This window comes from Trifolium pratense, linkage group LG1, assembly GCF_020283565.1.
Source record: "Trifolium pratense cultivar HEN17-A07 linkage group LG1, ARS_RC_1.1, whole genome shotgun sequence".
NCBI lineage: Eukaryota > Viridiplantae > Streptophyta > Magnoliopsida > Fabales > Fabaceae > Trifolium > Trifolium pratense.
Genome location: NC_060059.1, coordinates 28,708,500 through 28,733,558, shown reverse-complemented (window position 1 = coordinate 28,733,558; position 25,059 = coordinate 28,708,500). Strand labels below are relative to the sequence as shown.

The 25,059-nt window shown below is 30.3% G+C and overlaps 2 protein-coding genes across 5 annotated transcripts; both read right to left on the bottom strand.

Moving 5' to 3' along the window:
* Positions 1–1,538: 1,538 nt before the first annotated feature.
* On the bottom strand, positions 1,539–7,185 carry LOC123923003 (guanine nucleotide-binding protein-like NSN1). 4 transcript variants are annotated; one of them, XM_045975653.1, is made up of 10 exons: positions 7,034–7,185; positions 6,688–6,932; positions 5,613–5,721; positions 5,328–5,504; positions 5,020–5,234; positions 4,258–4,522; positions 3,068–3,247; positions 2,734–2,945; positions 1,991–2,411; positions 1,539–1,892 (listed from the first exon to the last, which is right to left on the bottom strand). In XM_045975653.1, exons 1-9 carry the CDS (start codon positions 7,050–7,052, stop codon positions 2,031–2,033), a joined length of 1,803 nt encoding a protein of 600 aa, XP_045831609.1. In that variant the 5' UTR covers positions 7,053–7,185; the 3' UTR covers positions 1,539–1,892; positions 1,991–2,030. The 4 variants fall into 4 exon arrangements, with proteins under 4 accessions (XP_045831609.1, XP_045831616.1, XP_045831620.1 ...); XM_045975660.1 differs by having other exon boundaries at positions 1,996–2,411; XM_045975664.1 differs by having other exon boundaries at positions 5,328–5,501.
* A 1,846-nt stretch (positions 7,186–9,031) lies between these two features.
* LOC123898611 (chlorophyllase-2-like) lies at positions 9,032–11,552 on the bottom strand. The gene is made up of 3 exons (XM_045949617.1): positions 11,441–11,552; positions 11,151–11,305; positions 9,032–9,848 (listed from the first exon to the last, which is right to left on the bottom strand). The coding sequence occupies exons 1-3, from the start codon at positions 11,526–11,528 to the stop codon at positions 9,171–9,173; spliced, it is 921 nt and encodes a 306-aa protein (XP_045805573.1). The 5' UTR covers positions 11,529–11,552; the 3' UTR covers positions 9,032–9,170.
* Positions 11,553–25,059: the final 13,507 nt, after the last annotated feature.

Sequence of the window (25,059 nt, the reverse complement as noted above, 5' to 3'; positions counted from 1 at the left end):
GGTCTCAATAACATATCAAATAATTTTCGATTTTTTTAAAAAAAATTATGGATGATCTATACGATAGAAACAACCAATCTAACAGTAGATTTTATGAAATTCGTATTCATTATAATAATATTGACAACTTGTGTACCATAAAATCTCCCATGTTACACAAAGCCCCTTCATACTTGTCCTAAGCCCTTCCTTATATATGAACTGGTTTCTTTGTCAACTTGCCCATCACTTTAAGTCCAATGACCATAGTATTCTTTTATTCATTTATAAAACTTGCTACCTTTTAATTTAAAACTCTAATTAAATTAAAAAAACAACACTTTTAAAACGCTTTTAAAACTGTCATGGCCATCGAAGTAATTATTGGTACTTCTGGTGTTGGTGCTATTGAAAAACGGTTTAAATTTAAATGACTCCACTTGAAACGTTGGTAACAAAAGATGTTCTTTTTCTTAACCTTAAAAAAGGTTTCCAACGTTTTGACTGAAAACATGTGTATTGTTCCAGACTCATCGGATTCGTATACAAAAGATCAAACTCAAAAACCTTTGGTTTCAGATGCTGCAAAAACAACCGATGACACATCTGGTCCTACTACACAAATTAAAGCACAAGAACTACAACTGAGAAAAGAATTACCAATTTGAAAAGAAAATGATTATTTTATAATACCTATTTTTACAAAAATTCACGTAACATTTACAAATAACTTTTTTTTTATGATATTTTATTGGTAAGAGCTTAAAATAATAGTATTTGTTTAATAATTTAACTATTTAATTTTAATATCTATTAATTTATCTATAACTTTAAAGTTTTAAAAATTAAATTATTAAGCTAATAATATTTTAAAATTTTGATAATTACATGTAAGAAAAAAATATACAATTGGAATTGTGATAAATCACAATAGGTACCGGTTTTAGATGTGGCATCCACGTGCCCAAATCTATAAAATTGATGATAGTGATGGATGAATCATGGCAAGTGACGTGCAAAGAAGATTGGAAATTAGGGTTTTGGGGTAGGTGGTGGATGAATTAAGTCAATAGGTACCAATTTAAAATTTATTAAAAAGCTTTTTTTATTAAAATCATTACAATTTTAATTTTTAATTAACAAAAAATGTGAGTCAACATGCCATGTATATATGTTAGGTGAGAGGTGACGTGGCATCCACATGACATACTACATAGTCAGGATTCCGTCTGTCAAATTACCAGCCGTTTGGGGCACCAGGACTAATTGTATAATAACATCGGTTTTTACGGAGTAAAATTATTTTTCATGTAGGACTAAAAAAATATTTAACTTTAAAATTACAAATATATTAACCTCAAAATTAAAATGGTAATTTCAATGTACAGTGCAATTTATCTTTCTATAAATAATCTAATTGGTAAAAGCAGTCCAAGTTATTGTTAAAGAAATTGTTAACAAAGTGTCAAAAAAAAATTCTTAACAATAACACTTCTGAGCTCACTCAAATATGTGGAAATTTAGGTAAATCCTATTATTTTGAAAACGAGTCCTACAAATATGCTGCCAACATTTTTCTTGTATAAAATTTAAGAATTCACACAACCTTTTCCGGAGATCAAAACTTACAACACAAATATAAAATTATAAAGTGCCAAGGAAAGTATGATATTAAATAAATAAAATTTCAGCTTGTCCTGTCAACAAAACTGTAAGTTGAGAGTAGTTCCTTAAAAAGCTGTAGACTAAAGCATTTTTGGCATTCCCCTGAACTTCTAAGACCTTAGACATTCACAAGAGTGTGCTTCAAACAAAGACAATAAATGCTTAATCCAATAGAGGAAGGGAAAATGTCTGGAAAAAACCGCCTTTGCGAGATGCCTCGATGCTTTGACCTATCCAAAACTTAGTTCCTGTTTAGACAAAATTGTATATACAAAAAGTGTATCAACAAATGCAACAGTTTAAGAAATTAAATTGGAAAAACAAAAGCAAAGTACAAATGCACAACCTTACATCATGTCTATTTTATAAGCGTGTGCACATCCCAATCATTCTTCAACCTCAACACCAGACATAGGAACCTCAGCGTTAAGTTGTTCATCATCACCATCGTTGTCATCGTCACTCTTGCTCTCGTCATCCATTGTGTCTTTTTTAAAGTAATCAACTTTGAAGTCATAATCACCATCCATGGGATCAGATACGCCGGCTTTATTAGCTTTTTTCTTTTTCTTCTTCTCTGCTCGCCTAATCTTTGGATTGAGTATACCATCCGCTGTATATAACTTCTCATTTTGTTTACTAGATGCACTTTTAACTTTGTCCTTGCTAACATCATCTTTATCACATTCCATAGATTCATCCTCATCATTATCCTCCATGTTTCCAGGAACTTCATCTTGTTTTGGCAACTGAACTGGTTCGTCGTCCTAGACAAACATATTAGAGGGTAAGATGTTTTAATTTTAATTAAGAAATTTTACAAACTACTAGTTTTTTATGACTTAAGGGTCTGGTTTCATTCAAAGGAGTAGAGATGAATAATTTTAATTAAGGGATAATCAAGTCCAGATATTTTTAAAAATAAAATTATATACATATTCTCATAAAATTAAATCAATAACAGAAGTTTAAGATAATCTCATCCCTCCAACAAAACAGACCCTAAAATACATGTGTGTCAATTTCCAAGGAACTTCTCGAATAGTGTTTCAACATATTTAATTTAAAACAGAAACATCAAGAACATACCTCTAACATTGTCTCATCAAAGTTGAGTGGGCAACTTGAAGGAACTTCAACAGGATCTAAGTCAACAGTAGATTTAAGGTTCCCAATAAATGAAGTTTCACTATTGTAGACTTCGTCAATGTTAAACTCTTTAGAAAACTCTGAAACTATCTTGGCCTCTGAAGGTTCTGCTTGATCCCTAACTGGGGGCATAGTATAATATGGAATTTTACCTGAAATTGTGCAATTATAAAGTTTACTTACTTTTGGTAAGGCATTAAATTCTTCATAATTTTCAACTTCAAAAGAAACATGTTTCAGTTTATCTAGTATACTCCATTATGTATATTCATACCTTCATTCCAGTCATGAAGAACGATTCTTGCAGCAGAATCAATGTCAACTATTCCACCCTTCTTGAGTTTGCCCCTAACAGTAGCCACAATCTGTAGGAAGTCATCAACTGAATCAAAACTTGGAATCTTGTAAAGAGAGACCAGCACCCTGGCAGGACAGAGCTTGAGAATTTCTTTTACTGCATTGTACACGAAAAAGGAAAAAAGGATTAGACTTCCCAATTGAGATTTCAAAATTAAGATTCTAAGGAGACTTCAAAGCATTTGTCAAATTAATTCAATAAACCAAACTTTGATTTACATCTAGAAACAGCAATGCACAGCTAAGCATTTAACTTCAAAAAGAACATAAATTGGAACTATGACATTTAAAGACATGATCAGTAATGTGAAGGCGGCTATGTAATTAACTTACGATGATGCGTGGCAACACAAGACAAGATTAGGAATATATAATTAGTAAAGAGAACAATAGGATAGCTCTCATAGTAAAAAATAAGATAAAGTCGTGTCTGTGGTTTAGGCATAAATCCGTAGAAGTACAAGGAGAGGGAGAGCAGACCAGATAGAAAACAGCCTAAAGGTACAGATAAAACAAGAAAAATCATAAATCAAATTTCAACAAGTCCCTTGCTATCAATGGATCTTTGAGTTCTCCCAAACTTCAAGTACCTCTTTTAAACAAGAATTAGGTGGTGAGGTTAAAAGGAAGCTAAATCAAGGCTGGCTTGACTTTTTTGGGGGTATGTTTTCCTACAAACATGCACTAGTAAGCCATCTTTGAAGTTTAAACTATATAGATTAATATATTTAGCATTCAACAGGTAAAGATAAACGGTAGTCTGGGGAGAGTTTATAAAAGCATGTATGGGATCTCAAGGTAAAGGGAGATAATTTCTTTAATTGAGATCAGGGTAATAAGTATTTTCTGCTCTAGAACATGACCAGAAAGTGGCATAAAAAGTAAAAGTCTTCTCACAAAATTCAATTTCAATTGTATTAATTAAAAGAGAATCCTTGAAAAGTTGAAATCTTTATTGGCATCAAAGAATTTATGTATGGGAGAATGGAGGGATATACAGAGATCATAAAGCTTTGCCCGTCCATTTCTCGTTGCATTACATTTACTCCAATATAAAGACCTAAATAAGCAGATTAATTAATGGAGGAAGCAAATGACTTCAAGTACCTGGGCCAACTGGATCATCTAACTTCTCAATTCTCTTGCAATTTTTTAATGCAACAGTAGCATTATTTTCTTGAGCCTTGAGCATAACAACACCAGGGCAATCAAGCAACTTAACATTTTTGTCCAAATGAACCTCTTGCATTGACCTTGTTAACCCAGGAGTAGCACCGACATTGACGACATGGCATCTCTTTAAACTGTTAATAAGACTACTCTTACCAACATTGGGCAGACCAACCAATCCGACAGTGATTGACTTCTTGATCTGTGAAGACAAAGCCAAAATAATTAAGGCAAAATGGATAACTAGTTAAGCACCATAAATTATAAGACTAGAAGCGAAGCTACAAGAATTGAGGGGTAATAAAATTATCAGTCAAATGTAGAATTAATATTGAATAGATAACATTGCATGAAGAGGCAAATAAAGAAACAAACAAGTGGAACACATTGTAAATCAAAGATATGACTCCAAATAGATTGAATGGCATCAACACTACACTTAAAGACAAATTTAATAAATATAGTTTGAGAAGGATACTTCTATTGCACCGCAGGAATTGTAAAACTCACTTTAATTATACAAACAGCTATTATCACTTAATCACAATAAGAAAAGTGAACTATAACTCAACCATATTTTCGAAATTCAAAACACTTTTAAACATAATGGATACTTGAAAAATGAACATAACAAATAGAGAGAAAGGGCAAGCGTAAGAAAAGCTTTGAACGTTGAACATAAAAATGATTTTTTGTTACCTCGTAGCTTCTTGAATAATTCTTCAATAGTTTAAGCAGTGTCTCAGCTCCAAGACAATCACTCAACTGCAAAGTATTATTTGGTTTGACTTTTTTAGAAGATTTCCACCCGAGGTTTGATCTTTGCTGTTGGGTACTGCACTTGAAAGCGACAGTAGGTAATTCTTCTCTAAGGTACTTAAGCCACTTCTCAACAGACTCTCGAGGAACAAGATCTGAATTAGAAACACAAATGATAAGTCAATGAAAAATATATATTCCTAAAATGAGAAAGAAGAGAAAAAGAAAAAGGTGAGCAGGAAAGTTACCAATTTTATTCAAAAGCAACACAAGACGTTTATCAGGTCCTGATTTCATCACCATTTTTTCTATGTCAACACAACGAGTCCCCAAGGGATCTCGGGCATCAAGGACCTCCAGTATAACATCAGAAGCTTCAATAACCTTTACCAAATCCTTGTAAAAGGCCCTATCTGAGCTATCTACTGAAAAAGAAGACATGAAAACACAATGAGTATAAGACAAGCAATTAATTAAATAAGGCAAAAATATTTGACCAACACAATTTGCAACAAATGTAAAATATAAAATACCTCTAGTCTTTGCAACAGTGGGAACATTATCAGTATTTTCTAGAGAAGCTGTTTCAACTGATTGGGAGTTATCATCATCTACTGGCAAGCCCAACTTCCTTTTACGAGCCTGAAACAAGAGTTAGGCATGGTAAAGTTTCAAATTATAACAAAAATATAAATCATATAATGCATACAATACAAAACAATAGTGTTTCCACACAATGGAAATTATAAGAATTGATTTCTAAATTTTGTAAAGCCGCTAAATTCAGGCATAACACATAACATAAATATTCCTACATCTCTGACTACACCTGAAGCATCACAAGAGAATAGAGGTTTTCTTGTGTGTATCTAATTATTCTAATTCTGATTATCTATAAATATAGATCCAATAGTTCTAGCAAATTAACCAAATATCTTCACCAGCAACAAAGGTAACAAGATATGTGTGATTTTACTTTTATAACAAAATGTTAATATTCTTTTTTATGGTACAATGTAATATTATTCTGTATTTAAGAAAACTAATGACCATGTCACTGTCTTCGAGGTAATTTGAACTTCTTCCCTGGAGATTACAAGTTATGTATGATGATTGGGACAACGAGTTTTGGAAAGAAAGACAAATGGAGCACAACACAAGCACACACCCTAACTAAGGATTTGTTTGGATTGACTTATCTAAGCTTATCTGTTTGGGAGAGTTTATCAAAACAACTTATAGACATGATAACTTATAAGTTGTTTTCAGCTGGGTTTCATAAGATATCCATGATAATTGATAACTTACTGAAAGCAGTTTGACTTCATTTTATCTTTTGTTGTATGAATAGTTTATACATAAGCACTTATATGATAAATGTTTATCTTATAAGAGCTTTATTAAGTTATTTATCCAAACAGGGCCTAATTCCTAATGAAGTAATCGAATATGAAGCTCATAAAATCTGTGTCCTCATAAACTATACTTCACAAACCACAGTAAAGCCTATATTTTTCTCAAACAACAACAAATCACAAAAATCTTACAATTTTTCTCCCAATCAAAAAACACATACAAATTGAAAACAAACATAATAAAAAAAAATACCCTTTCTTTTCTATCGGCTTTCTTTTGTTCCAATTCCTGAATAGCACGTTCTCTACGAGCTTCAAGTGCTTTCAACTCTTGTTCCTTAAAAGGCCAATCATTAGGAATACCAGGATCTTTCTCAACCTTCTTCTTACCACTTTGAAGAAGCTTTTTAGCTTCTTTGGTTTTCTTTTTGTTATGCTCTTTCACTTTCCTTAAGATTTTGTACTTCTTCTTCAATGGAACCCTTTTACTCTTACTCTCTGCAAATCAAATCAAATCAAATCAAATCAACGATTCAATCAAATAATTATAAAGTTTAATTAGAAAATGTAATTGAAGTGATGAAAAATGAATTGCTTACTTTTGCTTTTCTTCACCATTTTTGGTTTGTTGAGATGAAAAGAGAGAAGAAGATGAGAAGCAAAGAGAGGAAGGGGTTATGGTCGCTATTGGGGCAACGGGATATTAGGGTTTAACAATGGGGAATGAATAAGTAATTTATTTATTTTTGGGACAAAATAGGTTAGACAATTTTTAATTTTAAAAACTCACAATAAAAAAATAAATAATGGAAAGTTTTTTTTTATAAGCAATAAATAAAGGAAAGGTTAATTTTAGACCTGCAAAAAACTATGAAAGCCACTTTTATAGTCCCAATTAAATTACCGAATTTTATCAATGCAAAAAATAAATTACTGAATTTTATTTTTGGTCTCATAAAAAAATTAGGCTTAAATCCCCAATTTACAAATCTTGTGAAATTGATCTCCCATTTTAAAACTGAACATTTTAGCTCCTCTATTTTAACATTAATTGCAATTTTGGTCTCTCTCAATAGGGGTGCTCAAATTCAAACCAATACAAAAAATAACCGCAAACCGATAAAAAAAAACCGAAAACCGCAAAAAACTAAATATTTTTGGATGTGTTTGGATGTCCTTACTATTTCATAGGTTTCAAATATATTTGATAATTATCATTCCAAAATATTAATTTTTAACATATTATGTGTTTTATTTTACATCAAATATATTATTTTACCATTTATTTATAATATTAATATTTAATTAAATAAAATTTAATTTGTAATTTGGATATCCAAAAACCGATCCAAATTAAACCGTACAAAATTGGATCGGATTGGATCAGATATTTTTAATTAGTCATCCAAAACCGAACCGAACTTCAAGTAATTTTAACTTTGGATCGGATGGATTTTTGCCACAAAATTGATCCAAACCGAACCGCGAGCACCCCTACCCGTCAGTTTGGATCCAAAATTAATGATGTGTCACATTTTTAAATGAGGTGGCATGAAAATGATGATTTGGCACAATCCAAGTGGAAATATCTTTATCTAATAATTAAATAATAATTTCCACCGAAAAATAATTAAATAATCATTTTAAATTTTAAAAAATAATTAGAATGACGGTCAACGTTCGACAAAAAATTGAGTGATTGTCGCTGATGTTGTTGTTTAAACACCTCCTGTTAATAATGAGAATGATTGTATTGTTATTGTCCATCAGAAGACCATTTTATCCCAGTATTGTAGCAAGATATTATGTAGACACTATTCATGGGGAATTGGTGATTCAGGAATTAGTGGTTAAGCAGTCCGGGCATGATATTGTGACTGATGTTGATAATGTTCAGGAAACACAAGATTTAGATCAACAACATAGTTGTCCGAAAATGCAAAAGGATATTGATTTGATTATGAAAGTTTGGATTGATGCTAGAGAGAAGAATGAGGTGCCTTACACACATTATTTGTCAAATAGTCCAAAGAAACATACAGAACAAAATGCCAGAGTTACTGCCGGTAATGCTTACCATACTCATTCCAATGGTCCGACTCCTTATTCTTATTAATGCGGCTCCTTTATTGGAACATTAGATGGCTTGGCTTAATGGGAGACTCTCCCCCAATTTATTAGGAGCGATTTCTTTCATGACCGTTTTAGGTTACCAATTTATCGCTTTCCTCATATGTTTTCTTTTTCTTTTGGTCTTTTTTTAGGATTTTGGTTTACTTAAAAAAAATAGATAAAAATTACTTATTTAAATATGATTATATGAAAAAAAAATTTAAACAGGCTAAAAAGCCATACCGGACTCTCAAAATGTCAGACTCAAACCTAGAAAATAATCCTATGACTTAGTCCATTATCAGACTTAGTCCTAAATGTTTTGACAAATTAAACTCAGGCCTTGCAAATTCTAACTCTACCCAACCTATTCCCAATCTCTAAGTCTACCCTATTATTGATTATACTTTGAAACACATCCTTTAAGCTTTGTTTTAATAATTAAAAATAAATTTCTATATTTGAATTCAAAATTAACTCCAATATGAATGTAAAACAACATCATTCATATATCTCAAAACATGATGTTCACGTAATTAAACTACATAGAGATTGTTATTGTCTCATTAGTTGACATGAATGTCCAACAAAAAGATATACATCATTTCATATCTTCTCTCATCTTCATACAATATAATCAAATTTCATCTTCAAAGGTACACTCACATTCTTGTCTCTTATAGCCAATAAGTCAACATTATCACCAACTATATAAGCTTTCAAGAATGCAGTCATAATTCCTCCAACAAATATCCTCATAGGTTTTCTTGATTCTCCATTAATACAAAAACAATAACTAATTATGCCTTTAACTCCCTTAGTATCATCATCCATCATATAAGCATGACCATAATCCTCAGCCACAAAATGCCAAGAAGGTTTGTTACATTCATTATAAAAATTCTCATGATTGATACCTTTAGGTGAACAAGGAGGGAACAAAAGGTTTTTTTTTACATCACCTAAACCAGAGCCAATAACTAGTGTTGGCATATCAAAATTAAATGAATGAGGAACATAGGTGAGAATTGGTGGTAATGTTTGTAATCCCGTATCTATTCCATCAATCGGATCCACTCCTATTATGGCTGAAAATTTTAAATCAGTTGTGATGTTTAATTTTCCAAGAGCAATAGCAAATGTTGTTTTGCCGCCGCGACTATGTCCACCAAGTGCTAACTTGTCAAGATTTGGTATTATGTTTGGTGGAAGAATCTTGCCAAGTCCTCTCGATAGCCAATTTGTTATTGCGACTACAGAGTAAATATCACCATTTATATTTGGTCCAGCCACTTCATACAACTGAGAGTGAAAACAAAATTTAAACTTTTACTTCACTAAAATATAACTATTGAAAAAAAATATGGCTGCAAGAAATTACATGACTAAAATCATATTTAAACTTTATAATTTATAAACAAGTATACCATTGTAATAATATTACATAAAATTATAAACCATGAATCATGTCATTTCTAAGATATACGCTTCGTTATCGTGTATATTAAGTGGTCTAATATTATATATTCAACAAGAAGACACATTATATTAATGAGTTAAATAAGTTTTTTGTAATATAACGAATTTTGATACAATAACATATCATATTATATAATACACATGTTGGGCGGAGGGGGTTCGAGCCAAATGAATTACTTTTACTTATAATTGAGTCCAAATGAAAATTTGTATCATTTCTTTAGAAGTGTCCACTTACATGAATAATATATATGATTAATTAAAAAAAAATATATAACATCAAGTTGATGGTGTGATTGATGAATTTGGTATGGCTTATAGAGGTGGTGGTGTTGATTGGATTTTGGAGAAGTGGTGCAACACAACAACTACATGCTGTGTTTAATTTTTTTTTCTTTTGATTTTTGTGATTTTCATTTCTCTCTCTAGTCTTGCAGATTTTCTCCATTTATAACAAAAAAAATTAAGGTTTAGTGGATAAGAGAGGAAAGAAAGACACTATCTTTAGCTATTGGTAAAGATTTGGTTTGATTTAGGAAAAAAAAAATTAAAAATTGAGTTTGAAAAAATGGGAGTTGAGGGAGAAGATGAAGGCTTGTTGTTATGCCAATGCTTGCTGTTGTTACTGTCTCTTTTCCCTTTTTTTTCTTCCTTTATTGATTAAATATAATAATAATAATAATAACAACAATAATAACAATAATAAGAATGACAATAATAGTAATAATAATAATAATAATAGTAAGAATTTCGTCAAAAAAATAAAATAATAATAAGAATAATAATAAGAACCATAATAATAATAATAATAATAATAATAATAACAATAATGCTAATAATGAATTAAAAAAATTGAACTCAAGTTAATGAAAAAAAAAGACAAATTGACTCTATTTTTATTTTTTTAGATTTTTTAAAAAAAAAAAATATAATAACAATGATATTAGAAACAACAAAAATTAAACTTTTTAATGACATTTTATTTTGGATTTTTTTCTCAAAATTACAAACAAACAATTTGACATATATATTTTTGTTATTCACCAAACTGATAAATTCTAGAAGTGCTTCTTCCAAACAAGATAAGATATTACTTACATATTAAAATGTTAAACCAAAACCAACCTGAGGAGCAATGACAATGAAACCATGGGAAGCCACATGTTGAATAAGTTGAGAATAAAATGAGTTGTACATAAGATAACCATGCAAGAAAAGTAGAAGTGGGAATTCTCCACCTTCAATAGGAGTTGCAATCAAAAGAGATTTTGGTGGTGGAACTGATCAACACATACTAATTATTAGACACATGAACTACGAAAAGAAAGTTTTAATTAAATTAAGGAGATCTTTGTCAAAAAAAATAAAAATAAATTAATGAGATATTATAATAGAAGAGTGAACCAAAATTGTACCATATTGTGTGTGTGAACACGAATCTGCTATCAACAATTGAGTGGTGTAATTGCCAGTCTCAAATACGTTAGTAATAGAAGAAACCATACTTGATGCTTGAGCTAAGTGATACTTTTTGTTGAATTTGATAATGATAATATAAATCTATGGTGTGACATTTATATAGCAAAAGATATTGGTGACACTTATTTTTGGTCAAAAGATGTTGGTAGCATATTAAATAGATGATTTACTTAGCCTTAAATTATATGGCAGATCCACCAACAATAATATTAATAACTGATACAATCATATTAAAAATTGATGCCAAGTGTAAGTAATACTGCCTTGTGTTTTTTTTTTTTACGTTCCCTTGTGTTTCTCATTAACTTTGTTGGTAAAATATATACAGCAGTACATGAGTTGTATTTGGCTATAATTGAGATAATGGTAATATACAATTATTATAATAACGAGTGATTATGAGTATATATTGGCGAGACGAAGAAATGGTGAAACAACGAGACAATGAAGTAGTGTGTGGCGGTGTGTCGAGAAGAAGGGAGGAAACTTTTGCAGATGTAAATAAAAACAAGCTCATATTTGTCGCAACAAGTTTTGTCGTTGTTGTTGTTATTATAGAAGAGTGAACCAAAATTGCACCATATTGTGTATGTGAACATGAATCTACCATTAACAACTGAGCGGTGTAATTGTCAGTCTAAAATAGTTAGTAAAAGAAGAACCCATAATTTATGCTTGAGGTAAGTGTGCCGAGAAGAAGGGAGGAAAATTTCTACAGTTGTAAAGAAAAACAAACTCGTACTCGTATTTGTGAAAAGAAATCACACTTGTTGAAATAATTTGCTAAATTCTACATGGTGAGTCTCGTTCTCAGACAATATTGACAGCGGCCATGAATTCATAGTTAATCATGGTGAATGTAGTTATCATGATGTTACAGGATATGACAAATAATAATAATATATGAAGGTCATACTATCTTTAAGAGAGGAGTTGAGTTGTTTACAAATACATAAGTAGGTGTAATTGCCAGTCTCAAATACGTTAGTAATAGAAGAAACCATACTTGATGCTTGAGCTAAGTGATACTTTTTGATTTGATAATGATAATATAAATCTATGGTGTGACTTTTATATAGCAAAAGATCTTGGTGACACTTATTTTTGGTCAAAAGATGTTGGTAGCATATTAAATAGATGATTTACTTAGCCTTAAATTATATGGCAGATCCACCAACAATAATATTAATAACTGATACAATCATATTAAAAATTAATGCTAAGTGTATGTAATACTGCCTTGTGTTTTTTTTTACGTTCCCTTGTGTTTCTCATTGACTTTGTTGGTAAAATATATACAACAGTACATGAGTTGTATTTGGCTATAATTGAAGTAATGGTAATATACAATTATTATAATAACGAGTGATTATGACATTACAAGAAATTTGTTTTTTTGCAGCACCTGTTTTTGTTATAGGTCGTTGGCAAAGACTGTCTTTCTAGAAGAAAATGTAGTTTTGCCAACGACTTGTAACAAAAACAGGCGTTGCCCATAATCAAATTATATTGGTGAGACGAAGAAATGGTGAAACAACGAGACAATGAAGTAGTGTGTGGCGGTGTGTCGAGAAGAAGGGAGGAAAACTTCTGCAGATGTAAATAAAAACAAGCCCATATTTGTCGCAACAAGTTTTGCCGTTGTTGTTGTTATTATAGAAGAGTGAACCAAAATTGCACCATATTGTGTATGTGAACATGAATCTACCATTAACAACTGAGTGGTGTAATTGTCAGTCTAAAATACGTTAGTAAAAGAAGAAACCATAATTTATGCTTGAGCTAAGTGTGCCGAGAAGAAGGGAGGAAAATTTCTACAGTTGTAAAGAAAAACAAACTCGTATTTGTGAAAAGAAATCACACTTGTTGAAATAATTTGCTAAATTCTACATGGTGAGTCTCGTTCTCAGACAATATTGACAGCGGCCATGAATTCATAGTTAATCATTGTGAATGTAGTTATCATGATGTTACAGGATATGACAAATAATAATAATATACGAAGGTCATACTATCTTTAAGAGAGGAGTTGAGTTGTTTACAAATACATAAGTCGGTGTAATTGAGTGGTGTAATTGCCAGTCTTAAATACGTTAGTAATAGAAGAAACCATACTTGATGCTTGAGCTAAGTGATACTTTTTGTTGAATTTGATAATGATAATATAAATCTATGGTGTGACTTTTATATAGCAAAAGATCTTGGTGACACTTATTTTTGGTCAAAAGATGTTGGTAGCATATTAAATAGATGATTTACTTAGCCTTAAATTATATGGCAGATCCACCAACAACAATATTAATAACTGATACAATCATATTAAAAATTGATGGCAAGTGTAAGTTTTTTTGGTTACAATGCCAAGTGTAAGTAATACTGCCTTGTGTTTTTTTTACGTTACCTTGTGTTTCTCATTGACTTTGTTGGTAAAATATATATAGCAGTACAATAGTTGTATTTAGCTATAATTGAGGTAATGGTAATATACAATTATTATAATAACGAGTGATTATGAGTATATATTGGCGAGACGAAGAAATGTTGAAACAATGAGACAATGAGGTAGTGTGTGGCGGTGTGTCGAGAAGAAGGGAGGAAGACTTCCGCAGATGTAAGTAAAAACAAGCTCATATTTCTCTCTTTTGTTGACAATATGACATGATTGCAAAACATTTCTTATTTTATTTTATTTTATTTTTTCGTCGTGATAATTAAGTAGCATTTTCTTAAAAGTAATAATAATAATAATAATGGAAAAATGATAAATCTCGCGAAAAATTTATCACGATTATTTCACGAATGTGATAGTAACAACTACCGACTGATGTATTTGTAAACAATTCAACTCCAGATAGTTTGACCTCCATATATTATTATTATTATTATTTGTCATCTCCTGTAAGATCATGATAACTTACACCTACCAGGATCATCTATGAATATTCATGGCAACTGTCAATATTGCCTCAAAACTAGTAGACTCACGGTGTTGAATTTAGCAAATGGTTTTGAAGTTGCATACCTTAACAAATATTTCAACAAGTGTGATTTCTCTTTTCATTTTATAAGACACCTGTTCTTTTTCTACGGCAGTAGTCATGTTTTCCGGGTGACCATTTTTCTTCTACTGAACAACAGTTTCAATGCTAACAACATTATTTGTCCATTACTCTTTCATTAATATTCTGACCTTATTTTACAAGTGTATTGGAACCTAATATTTCCAATGATTTGGTCTTGAACAACACAAACAAATACTATAAATAAAAATAGAACTTAAATTGTATAAAAATGAGTTGTTGTAATATATTGAATTGAGAAGAACGCGCTTCTTCTCCGATATCCTTTCATCTTTATACATTGACAGATAATGAAGGGTCAAACTGACGAAAAGAGACAAGATTTGACTATGCAGGTGGATCAGTTGCATACAGATAGTACTGTGCAGCTTTGAGGGAAAAAATAATAAAAGTTGTTCATAATGTATTTTGGGTTATTCAAGATCATATATATGATAAAATAATGAGAATTGTCTCTTGTGTATGACTCGAATTCACTAAAGTCGTTCTTATTTTTCATTATCCTAATTATAGTAGTAATAATAATAATAACAACCGATGCAATCATCTTAAACAACCCATGCAAGAAGCCTGCTACAACAAAGATGGCGAGACAATGAGGTGGTGCATCGCGGTGTGTGGAGAAGAAGACAGGAAAATCGCTTCCATTGTAAACAAAACAATTCCGTGAATGTCGCACCGTGTATGTCGCAAGGTTTCACCTTTGTTTTTGTTATTATTATTATTATTATTATTATTATTATTATTATTATTATTATTATTATTATTATTATTATTATTATTTGCCATCTGTAAGATCATGATAACTACACCCACCAGGATCATCTATGAATATTCATGGCAACTGTCAATATTGCCTCAAAACTAGTAGACTCACGGTGTTGAATTTAGCAAATGGTTTTGAAGTTGCATACCTTAACAAATATTTCAACAAGTGTGATTTCTCTTTTCATTTTATAAGACACCTGTTCTTTTTCTACGGCAGTAGTCATGTTTTCCTGATGACCATTTTTCTTCTACTGAACAACACATGTTTTCCTGGTGACCATTTTTCTTCTACTGAACAACAGTTTCAATGCTAACAACATTATTCGTCCATTAGGCTTTCATATTAATATTCTGTGTAAAGTCTATGTCAAAATCAATCTAGTTGACTAAAAGTCAAAGATCATTCTTTTACCCCTTTTTATTATTACCATTTATTATTATTATTATTATTATTATATAAATATATATTTGAAAAAAAATAGAAATGCAGCCTATGAAGCCCGGATACTCCAAAAATGGTAAAGTATTGTTTCCGATACGTATCCGATATCAATACTCGTCTGGTATGGTGAAGTATTATTATTATGCATGTAACCCATTTTAGAGGCTGATATGATTGATTAAACTAAATAAAAAATGTACTGACCTAATAGCTTCTTTCATGGCCATAGTTTCTCCCTCAATTAATCTACCATGGCAGTTACAAAAACATCATCTCGATCTTGTTGCATTTCATATGTACATTGCATTTCATATTACCATGTTTACAAGTCTTCTGCAATAAAGATGGCGAGACGAAGAAACGGAAAAATGGTGAGATAATAAGGTGGCGTGTGGTGGTGTGTGAAGAATAATGTGGGAAAATTGCTGTAAAGAAAAACAAGTTCACAGCAGGCTTCATTGTTGTTGTTATTATTATTACTATTATTATTTGTCAAGTTTGCATTATTATTATTATTATTATTATTAGGTTTTTTCTAATTAACCCTCACATAAATTGAGGGTAGGTGCCCTATGATGATGTGGCACCAATGAAATTCATCCACATTTATTTAAGTCAAACATAATTAATTTTTTACCATAAATTATTTTGACTACTTTTATTTTCAATTAATTATATTTTATGTATTATATTCTATGAATTTATATTTTGGACCTAATTACTTTTGATTTGTTTGCTTCTTCTTCAAATTGTATTACGTCTCAAACAACTTTCTTCTTCGCGTAAAAAAAAAAAACTTTTTTCTTATCGTCAAAAAACTTTCTTATTCTTCTTAATGCTTTCAATCTCTGCCGCAGCCTCCACCACCGCCATGTTAGCATTCTACGGCTCCTCCGCTTTTGTGTTATCCGATGTCAATCTTTACTGCAGCCTTCGCCACCGATCTACCGGATTTCTTCAAGATTCTAAAACTTGTGATTTTCAATTTCTTAGATGTTATGTTTTTTAGCGTATTTTTTCCTGTTTTTTTTTCCTTATTTTTTCCTGTTATGTCATAGAATGTGATTCCTATTCATAGTCATTTGTTTTTGTTTGCTTTGGTTGTTCATATCGGGAAAAAATTGAAAACAAAATAGTTTAGAGAAGACAAAACGAAATTAGGAAGACAAACTAATTCTTGAACTTGTTTAGAAGTAAAAATATAAATAGTTCATCTGAACTAAAAGAAAGGTCGGACCATTGTCGGAAAACATACACACGGGAGCTCGCCCGATCACAAGTGCGGTCTACCTGAAATTTATCCGATCAAAATGAAAAGGTTCGACTATTATAAGAAGACGAACTAACTCTTGAACTTGTTTAGGGTTTAGGGTTTAACTATTGATCACAAGTAAAAATATAAATAGTTCATCTGAACTAAAAGAAAGGTCGGACCATTGTCGCAAACCTAAACCTAATTACTTAACCTAATTTTTTCCCCTCTTTTTTCTAAGATCGACATCATGTCAACCAACGTTAATCTATGCAATGATTTAAAGAGATTGAAAAAATAAATACTATATACTCCATCTGTTTCAAATTACTTGTCGTTTTAGAAAAAAAAAATTAAGAAAGTGTATTTTTGCACTTAATTTCTTATTATACCTTATTTTAATTCACCAATAAGCTTAATTTGTTTTTTTCCATGCATTTTATCTTTCCAATAAATTTAATATGTTATGTACCAATTTTTTTTAAAAACAAACATTTTTTTTTTGAAAACTTAAAAAAACAAACTTTAATTTTCCAAATATATAAATCTTTTACGGTTTCGACTACTCCTAAATATTTGGAATTTACATGAGTGACTTAGATAGTTAACAATTTTTTTTTCTAAAACGACAAGTAATTTGAAACGGAGGGAGTATTTACACCGGAATAGCATAAATTATTTGTTTTGATTTTTTTTGAAGCATTATTTGATTTCATTTAATAAATGTACAAGTGGAATTGTGTATTTAAATTAGAGATATTGGTTTTTTTTTCTTTGTTGTTTTTGTTCTCTTATTATTTTTATTTAAACTAACATTGATATATATTTATTTTTTCGAGCCTATAACATTGATTTTATTTTACTAATAACATTGATATTTTAGAATCAATATATAATATTTAGAAACAAGCATTAATGATCAAATTAATTCTAATTATATTTACACATTGTCTAAAATATAATTAAAGAAAACTAGTAACATAAAATATAATTAATTGAAAATAAAAGTAGTCAAAATAATTTATGGTAAAAAATTAATTATGTTTGACTTAAATACACGTGGATGAATTTCATTGGTGCCACATCAGCATAGGGCAACTACCCTCAATTTATGTGAGGGTAGAGAAGTAGTCACCATATTATTATTATGCATTTAATCTAATTTGTAGGCTGAAATGATTGATTTAGCATTATTACTGTTCCGACTGTTTGTGTTATCATTTGTCTATCATTATTAGTGTGAACAACACTTCATGCATGTTGTTGCACTTCTATTTCTGTATGTCCATTAACCACTACTATATAAAAAGAACAAGTGTCTTATAAAATAAAAATAAATTACACTTGTTGAAATATTTGAAAAGATATACAGTTTTGAAAGAATTTGCTAAATTCTACATGGTGAGTCTAGTTCTCAGGCAATATTGATGGTGGCCATGAATTCATAGCTAATCATGGTCAGGGGTGTCTCCGAGTTTTAGGAGGCTCTGTGCAAAATATAAAAGTGGCCCCTTAATAAAAAAAATAAAAAAAATTATCGATTTAAAATGCATATAATATAAAAAAAAACATTCTTGTAAACATATAAATTATCAATATTAAATCTTACATTAAATTGAATGGAACAAGAAATACAAAATAATTATCTTTGAATATAACGTCAAAAAGGAACATCATAATCTAAGATTAAATTTTATGCAAAGATTAAAATGGACTAGAACTATATTTACGAGTATAGATAACTAATATATTGATGCTCATGATATTTATGAACATTAACAATATATAACTATTATTTTAGGGCATAAAAATTTATCTATTAATATACATCTGATATTTTATAGGTATAAATAATATATAAGTAATATTATAGGACCTCAAAATTTTGAGTTGAGGCCCTCAAAATTTTGAGGCCCTATGTCGTCGCACACCTCGCACATGCATGCAAGCCTCCTCTGATCATGGTGGCTGTAGTTATCATGATGTTACGGAGAAATAATAATAATAATAATAATAATAATAATAATAATAATAATAATAATAATATATAGAGGCCAAACTATCTTTAAGAGAGAAGTTGAATTGTTTACAACAAATCGGTAGTTGTTACTATCACATTGGTGAAATAATCGTGATAAATTTTTCGCGAGATTAATCATTTCTCCATTATTATTATTATTACTATTAAGTTGGTACTTAATTATCACCACAAAATAAATCACGAAGATATCATGAAAAAAGTAAAAATAAATGTTTTGTAATCATGTCATATTATAAAGAAAAGAGAGAAGTTATGGAACGTTTCATTCAGATTTGCACAGCTTCACAATCTCAAATAGTAGTTAGTAATAGAAGAACCGATACTTGATGTTTGAGCTATGTGTTACTTTTTGTTGAAGAATTTGGTGATAATATAAATCTATGGTGTGACTTTTATATAGTCTTGTTTAATTGGATATTTTGATAAAAAATCTTGGTGACATTTATTTTTCATCAAAAGATGTGGGTTAACCACCTACCTCACAATTTGCATGATTCTATGTGATTTTAAGCCTGTCTCTTTAGTTACATATCTGGCAGGTCATATTAAATAAACGTTGGTAATTATCATTTTTCATTGTCCTAATAATAATAATAATAATAATAATAATAATAATTGATGAAGTCATCTTAAACAACTGATACAAGAAGTCTGTTGCAACAAAGATGGTGAGATGACGAAACGGAGAGACAATGAGGTGGAGTGTGGCGGTGTGAGGAGAAGAAGAAAGGAAAACCTGTTGTTGTAAAGAAAAACAATTCCATGTATTTCGCCGAGGGAAATACTATTTCTCGCTAAAAAGTCTCACGATAGTATCACGAAGGTGTATGTCTATTACACCTGTACACAAATTTTTTTCCCACATTTACTGCACCCTTGATTTCTGCTAAATGAAATATCCAACTGTCATAAGCAATTTGTGATTGGTTCGTGATGATAAAATTCGATGTATATAGCATCACTGTTTCGCAAAAGCTTAATCTGAATTAAACCGTTCCAGAACTTCTATTTTTTCTTTATTAAAAACATTTACGTGGAGTGATTTGACGGTGGTTAATGGACATATGATAACACAAACAGAAGTGTAACAACATGCTACTGTTAATGCAGGAAGCGTTGTTAATGCTAATAATGACAGACATATATGGCAATACAAACAGGTGCAACAATATACCAGCAACTAAATGTTCATGCAAATAGTGATGTTAGCATTAACACTGATGTTCCGTAGAAATTGAGTTACTATTTTTTTTTCTTTGTCAATCATTTCAGACATCCAAATTGAGTCACATGCATAATAGTAGTAATAATAATAATAATAATAATAATAATAATAATAATAATAATAATAATAATAATAATAATATGTAATGTTGTAACAACCAATTTAGTAATAATAATAATAGTGCAAATTGAGTTACACGCATAATAGTAATAGAAGTAATAATAAAAATATTAATAACAATAACAACGAAGCCTGCTACGACATAAACGAACTTATTTTTCTTTACAACGGCGAAAATTTTCCTCCATTCTTCTTCGCACACCACCTCATTTCTCGCCGTTTTGTCGTCTCGTCCTCTTTGTTGTAGCAGACTTCTTGAAACAGTTGTTAAGATGAATGCATCAATTGTTATTATAATAATAATAATAATAATTATTATTATTATTATTATTATTATTAAGATAATGAAAAATAAGAACTACCAACATCTATTCAATATGACCTGTCAGATATGTAAGTAAAGAGAGACTTAAATATCACATAGAATAAGTGGAATCTCATGCAAACCGTGAGGGAGGAGGTTAACCGACATCTTTTGACCAAAAATAAATGTCACCAAAATCTTTTATCAAAATATTAAATTAGGTGACATCTAAGGTGAGGGAGCTATTAAGTCCCTCACCGGTGGACCACTAAAATTTTACGATCAGATATGATTAATGGCTTAGATATACTAAAAATAAAAAGAGACACATGTAAAGCTGTTCACATACAATCTTTCTTAAGTAACAAAAAAAACTTTTTTTTTTAATAAGCAAGTAACAAAAAAAACTTTGATTGTGTTTCTCTTTTTCTTCCATGACCATACTCAACTGAAGCTTTAGAATCTGAAGCAAAACCTCCAAAATCAAATTTTGAAACCAACCCATCATGCAAAACCATTGAAAAAACCCAAAATTGCAACAAGAAGATTATTCGGATCACTGTGCAATATCCTTTTATCTATGATTCTCCAAACAATTTTGTCTTCTTCTTCGTCTTGCTTTGGTGACACCACCGGTTGTAACATTTCAAGATGAACAATTAAAATCTCAAATAGAATTTCAAAACTAATATTGTTTCATATGCTTGGCAAGCGAAAGAAAGATTCAACGGCGGTGGTGGTCTGCGTCGGTGATGGGGACAGTTGGCACCGGAGGTGTGGTTGTTCGCCGGAGTTTGTGTGAGTGATGGATGGAGTTTTGATGGAATTTCCGTCGAATTGAAATGTTGGGAGATGAAGTTGTGGTTTGACAGGATTGCATGTGGATAAGTGTACATGTTCCTTTTCTAATTTTAATAGATCTAAGTCATTGATCAGATCTAACGGTAACAATTAAATGGTTCACCGGTGAGGGACTTAATAGCTCCCTCACCTTAGAAGCCACCATTAAATTAAAATAGACTATATCTGCGGTTGCACGTGGAGGATATATACCTTTAGTTTTTTTTTTAAAAAAACTATATAAATGTCACACCATGGATTTATATTATCATCAAATTCTCCAACAAAAAGTAACACATAGCTCTAACGTATTTGAGATTGTGAAGCTGTGCAATTCTAAATAAAACGGTTCCGGAACTTCTCCTTTTTGCTTACAATATGACATGATTGCAAAACATTTTTTTTCTTCGTGATTTGTTTTGTCGTGATAATTAAGTAGCATTTTCTTAAGAGTAGTAGTAATAATAATAATAATAATAATAATAATAATAATAATGTAAAAATGATAAATCTTGCGAAAAATTTATCACGATTATTTCACGAATGTGATAGTAACAACTACCGACTGATGTATTTGTAAACAATTCAACTCCAGATAGTTTGACCTCCATATATTATTATTATTATTATTATTATTATTATTATTATTATTATTATTATTATTATTATTTGTCATCTCCTACAAGATCATGATAACTACACCCACCAGGATCATCTATGAATATTCATGGCAACTGTCAATATTGTCTCAAAACTAGTAGACTCACAGTGTTGAATTTAGCAAATGGTTTTGAAGTTGCATACCTTGACAAATATTTCAACAAGTGTGATTTCTCTTTTCATTTTATAAGACACCTGTTCTTTTTCTACGGCATTAGTCATGTTTTCCTGGTGACCATTTTTCTTCTACTAAACAACAGTTTCAATGCTAACAACATTATTCGTCCATTACTCTTTCATTAATATTCTAACCTTATTTTACAAGTGTATTGGAACCTAATATTTTCAATGATTTGGTCTTGAACAACACAAACAAATACTATAAATAAAAATAGAACTTAAATTGTATAAAAATGAGTTGTTGTAATATATTGAATTGAGAAGAACGCGCTTCTTCTCCGATATCCTTTCATCTTTATACATTGACAGATAATGAAGGGTCAAACTGAAGAAAAGAGACAAGATTTGACTATGCAGGTGGATCAGCTGCATACAGATAATAATGTGCAGCTTTGAGGAAAAAAATAATAAAAGTTGTTCATAATGTATTTTGGGCTATTCAAGATCATATATATGATAAAATAATGAGAATTGTCTCTTGTGTATGACACGAATTCACTAAAGTCGTTCGCATTTTTCATTATCCTAATAATAGTAGTAATAATAATAATAACAACGGATGCAATCATCTTAAACAACTCATGCAAGAAGCCGGCTACAACAAAGATGGCGAGACAATGAGGTGGTGCATCGCGGTGTGTGGAGAAGAAGATAGGAAAATCGCTGCTGTTGTAAACAAAAACAATATCGTGAATATCGCACCGTGTATGTCGTAAGGTTTCACCGTTGTTGTTGTTGTTCTTCTTCTTATTATTATTATTGTAACCTAATTTAGAGGCTGAAATAATTGACTAAGCCGTAAATAAAAATGTAGTAATCTAATAGCTTCTTTCTTGGTCATAGCTTCTCCCTCAATTATATTGAGTCTTCCATGTATAATATTAGATCCCGCCACCATGAATCTACCAAGGCTGTCACGAAAACACTATGCGGATCATGTTGCATCAGCTCCATCGAAGAAACTTGCATCGACAATGCATTTATGTTTTGGTGGTGACCATTTTCCTTCTACTCAAACAAAAGTTTCAATGCTAACAACACTATTTGCGTGAACAGCAAGTTGGTGGTTGTCGTAATGTATGTTTTGGCCACTTCATCTAGTTTTTTTATCATTTAATTTGACGCAAAGTCTTTTATATGCATCTGTGTACTGTCTATGTCAAAATCAATCTAGTTGACTAAAAGTCAAAGATCATTCTTTTACCCCTTTTTATTATTACCATTTATTATTATCATTTATTATTATTATTATTATAAAAAAATATATGAAAAAAAATAGCAATGCAGCCTATGAAGCCCGGATACTCCAAAAATGATGAAGTATTGTTTCCGATACGTATCCGATATCGATACTCGTCTGGTACGTCCCGATACTCGTATCAGAGAAGTATCGTGCAATTAATATTATTTTTTAAATTATCGATACGTGTCAGATACTTCTCTGATACGCGTATTAGAGAAATATCGGATAATCAATGTTCTTTGATGATAGAAATGAAGGAGAAGAGTCTGATACAATCAGTGTTTCTTCTTAAATGGTGAATGTTAGAGTATGATGTTCTTTATGGATTGTCAACTAATGATGTTTTTTTTTGGGATTGTACGATTTATGTTCTTTTTAGATAGTACTTACTTAACTTAAGATATGTAATTGACACTTGTTTGCTTAATTTGAGTAATTTGAATGTTAATTTATTATCATTGTCGATTTTAGTTATGTTTATATATTGTGCATTTGTATATTTAATTTTAAATTTATTTTTTAAATAACGTATCGCGGCCGTATCATATCGAGAAATTTGAAAATTTTCCCGCCGTATCGGTATTAGGGCTTCATAGAATGCAACACTGCAGCACGCTCCCCTAGCTCAAGTTTTGGATTGAGACAACAACCGTGAAGGATTCGAGAATTTCCAACATGAAAAACTGAATAACAACTTTTATGTTGTGTATACCTTATATAAAATTTAGAGAGCATGTTTGTTATAGATTTTTTTAATATAGATTCCTATAATGTTAAATAATTTCGTGTAAAAGTATTTTACAAAGAAATTTTTTATAAAAGCTTCAAATGAAAATTTGGTTTGAATAGTTATTTTTAAAATATTATTTTAGATATTTGATCATTTTATCGAAACTTTTTTTGGATATCAAAATTTTGAAAAATCACTAAATTTTGAAGCTATTTCAAATAGATTTTCATAAAAATCATTTTTGAAATACAATTTTTTTTAAAAAAATATTGATTTTGACTATGTTTTGATCTTCAATAATGTTTTTTTTTTTTAAGAATGTATTTTTATGTTATATGATGTCAAAATTAGTATTTCAATTTTTAAAAAAAAAACGAATACAAAAAAACTAGTAATATTTTAAAAAACGATTTTATAAAATCTATTTTCAAAAATTTAAAAAAAAATCCATTTTTTTAAAGCCGAAACAAACAAGCCTTAATTTCATGAGTGTCTATTGTTTTTTTTTTTTAAAAAAAAAAGTGTGTGTATTCTTTAATACTGAATGACATGGTTTTTTTTTTTTTTAACAGTAGAAAAATATTGAAAATGTTCATTAGCCTATATGATGCCAAACTGAATAACATTTTTTTTTTCCGAGACCAGGGTATCCACCGCCGAACGCAGTGAC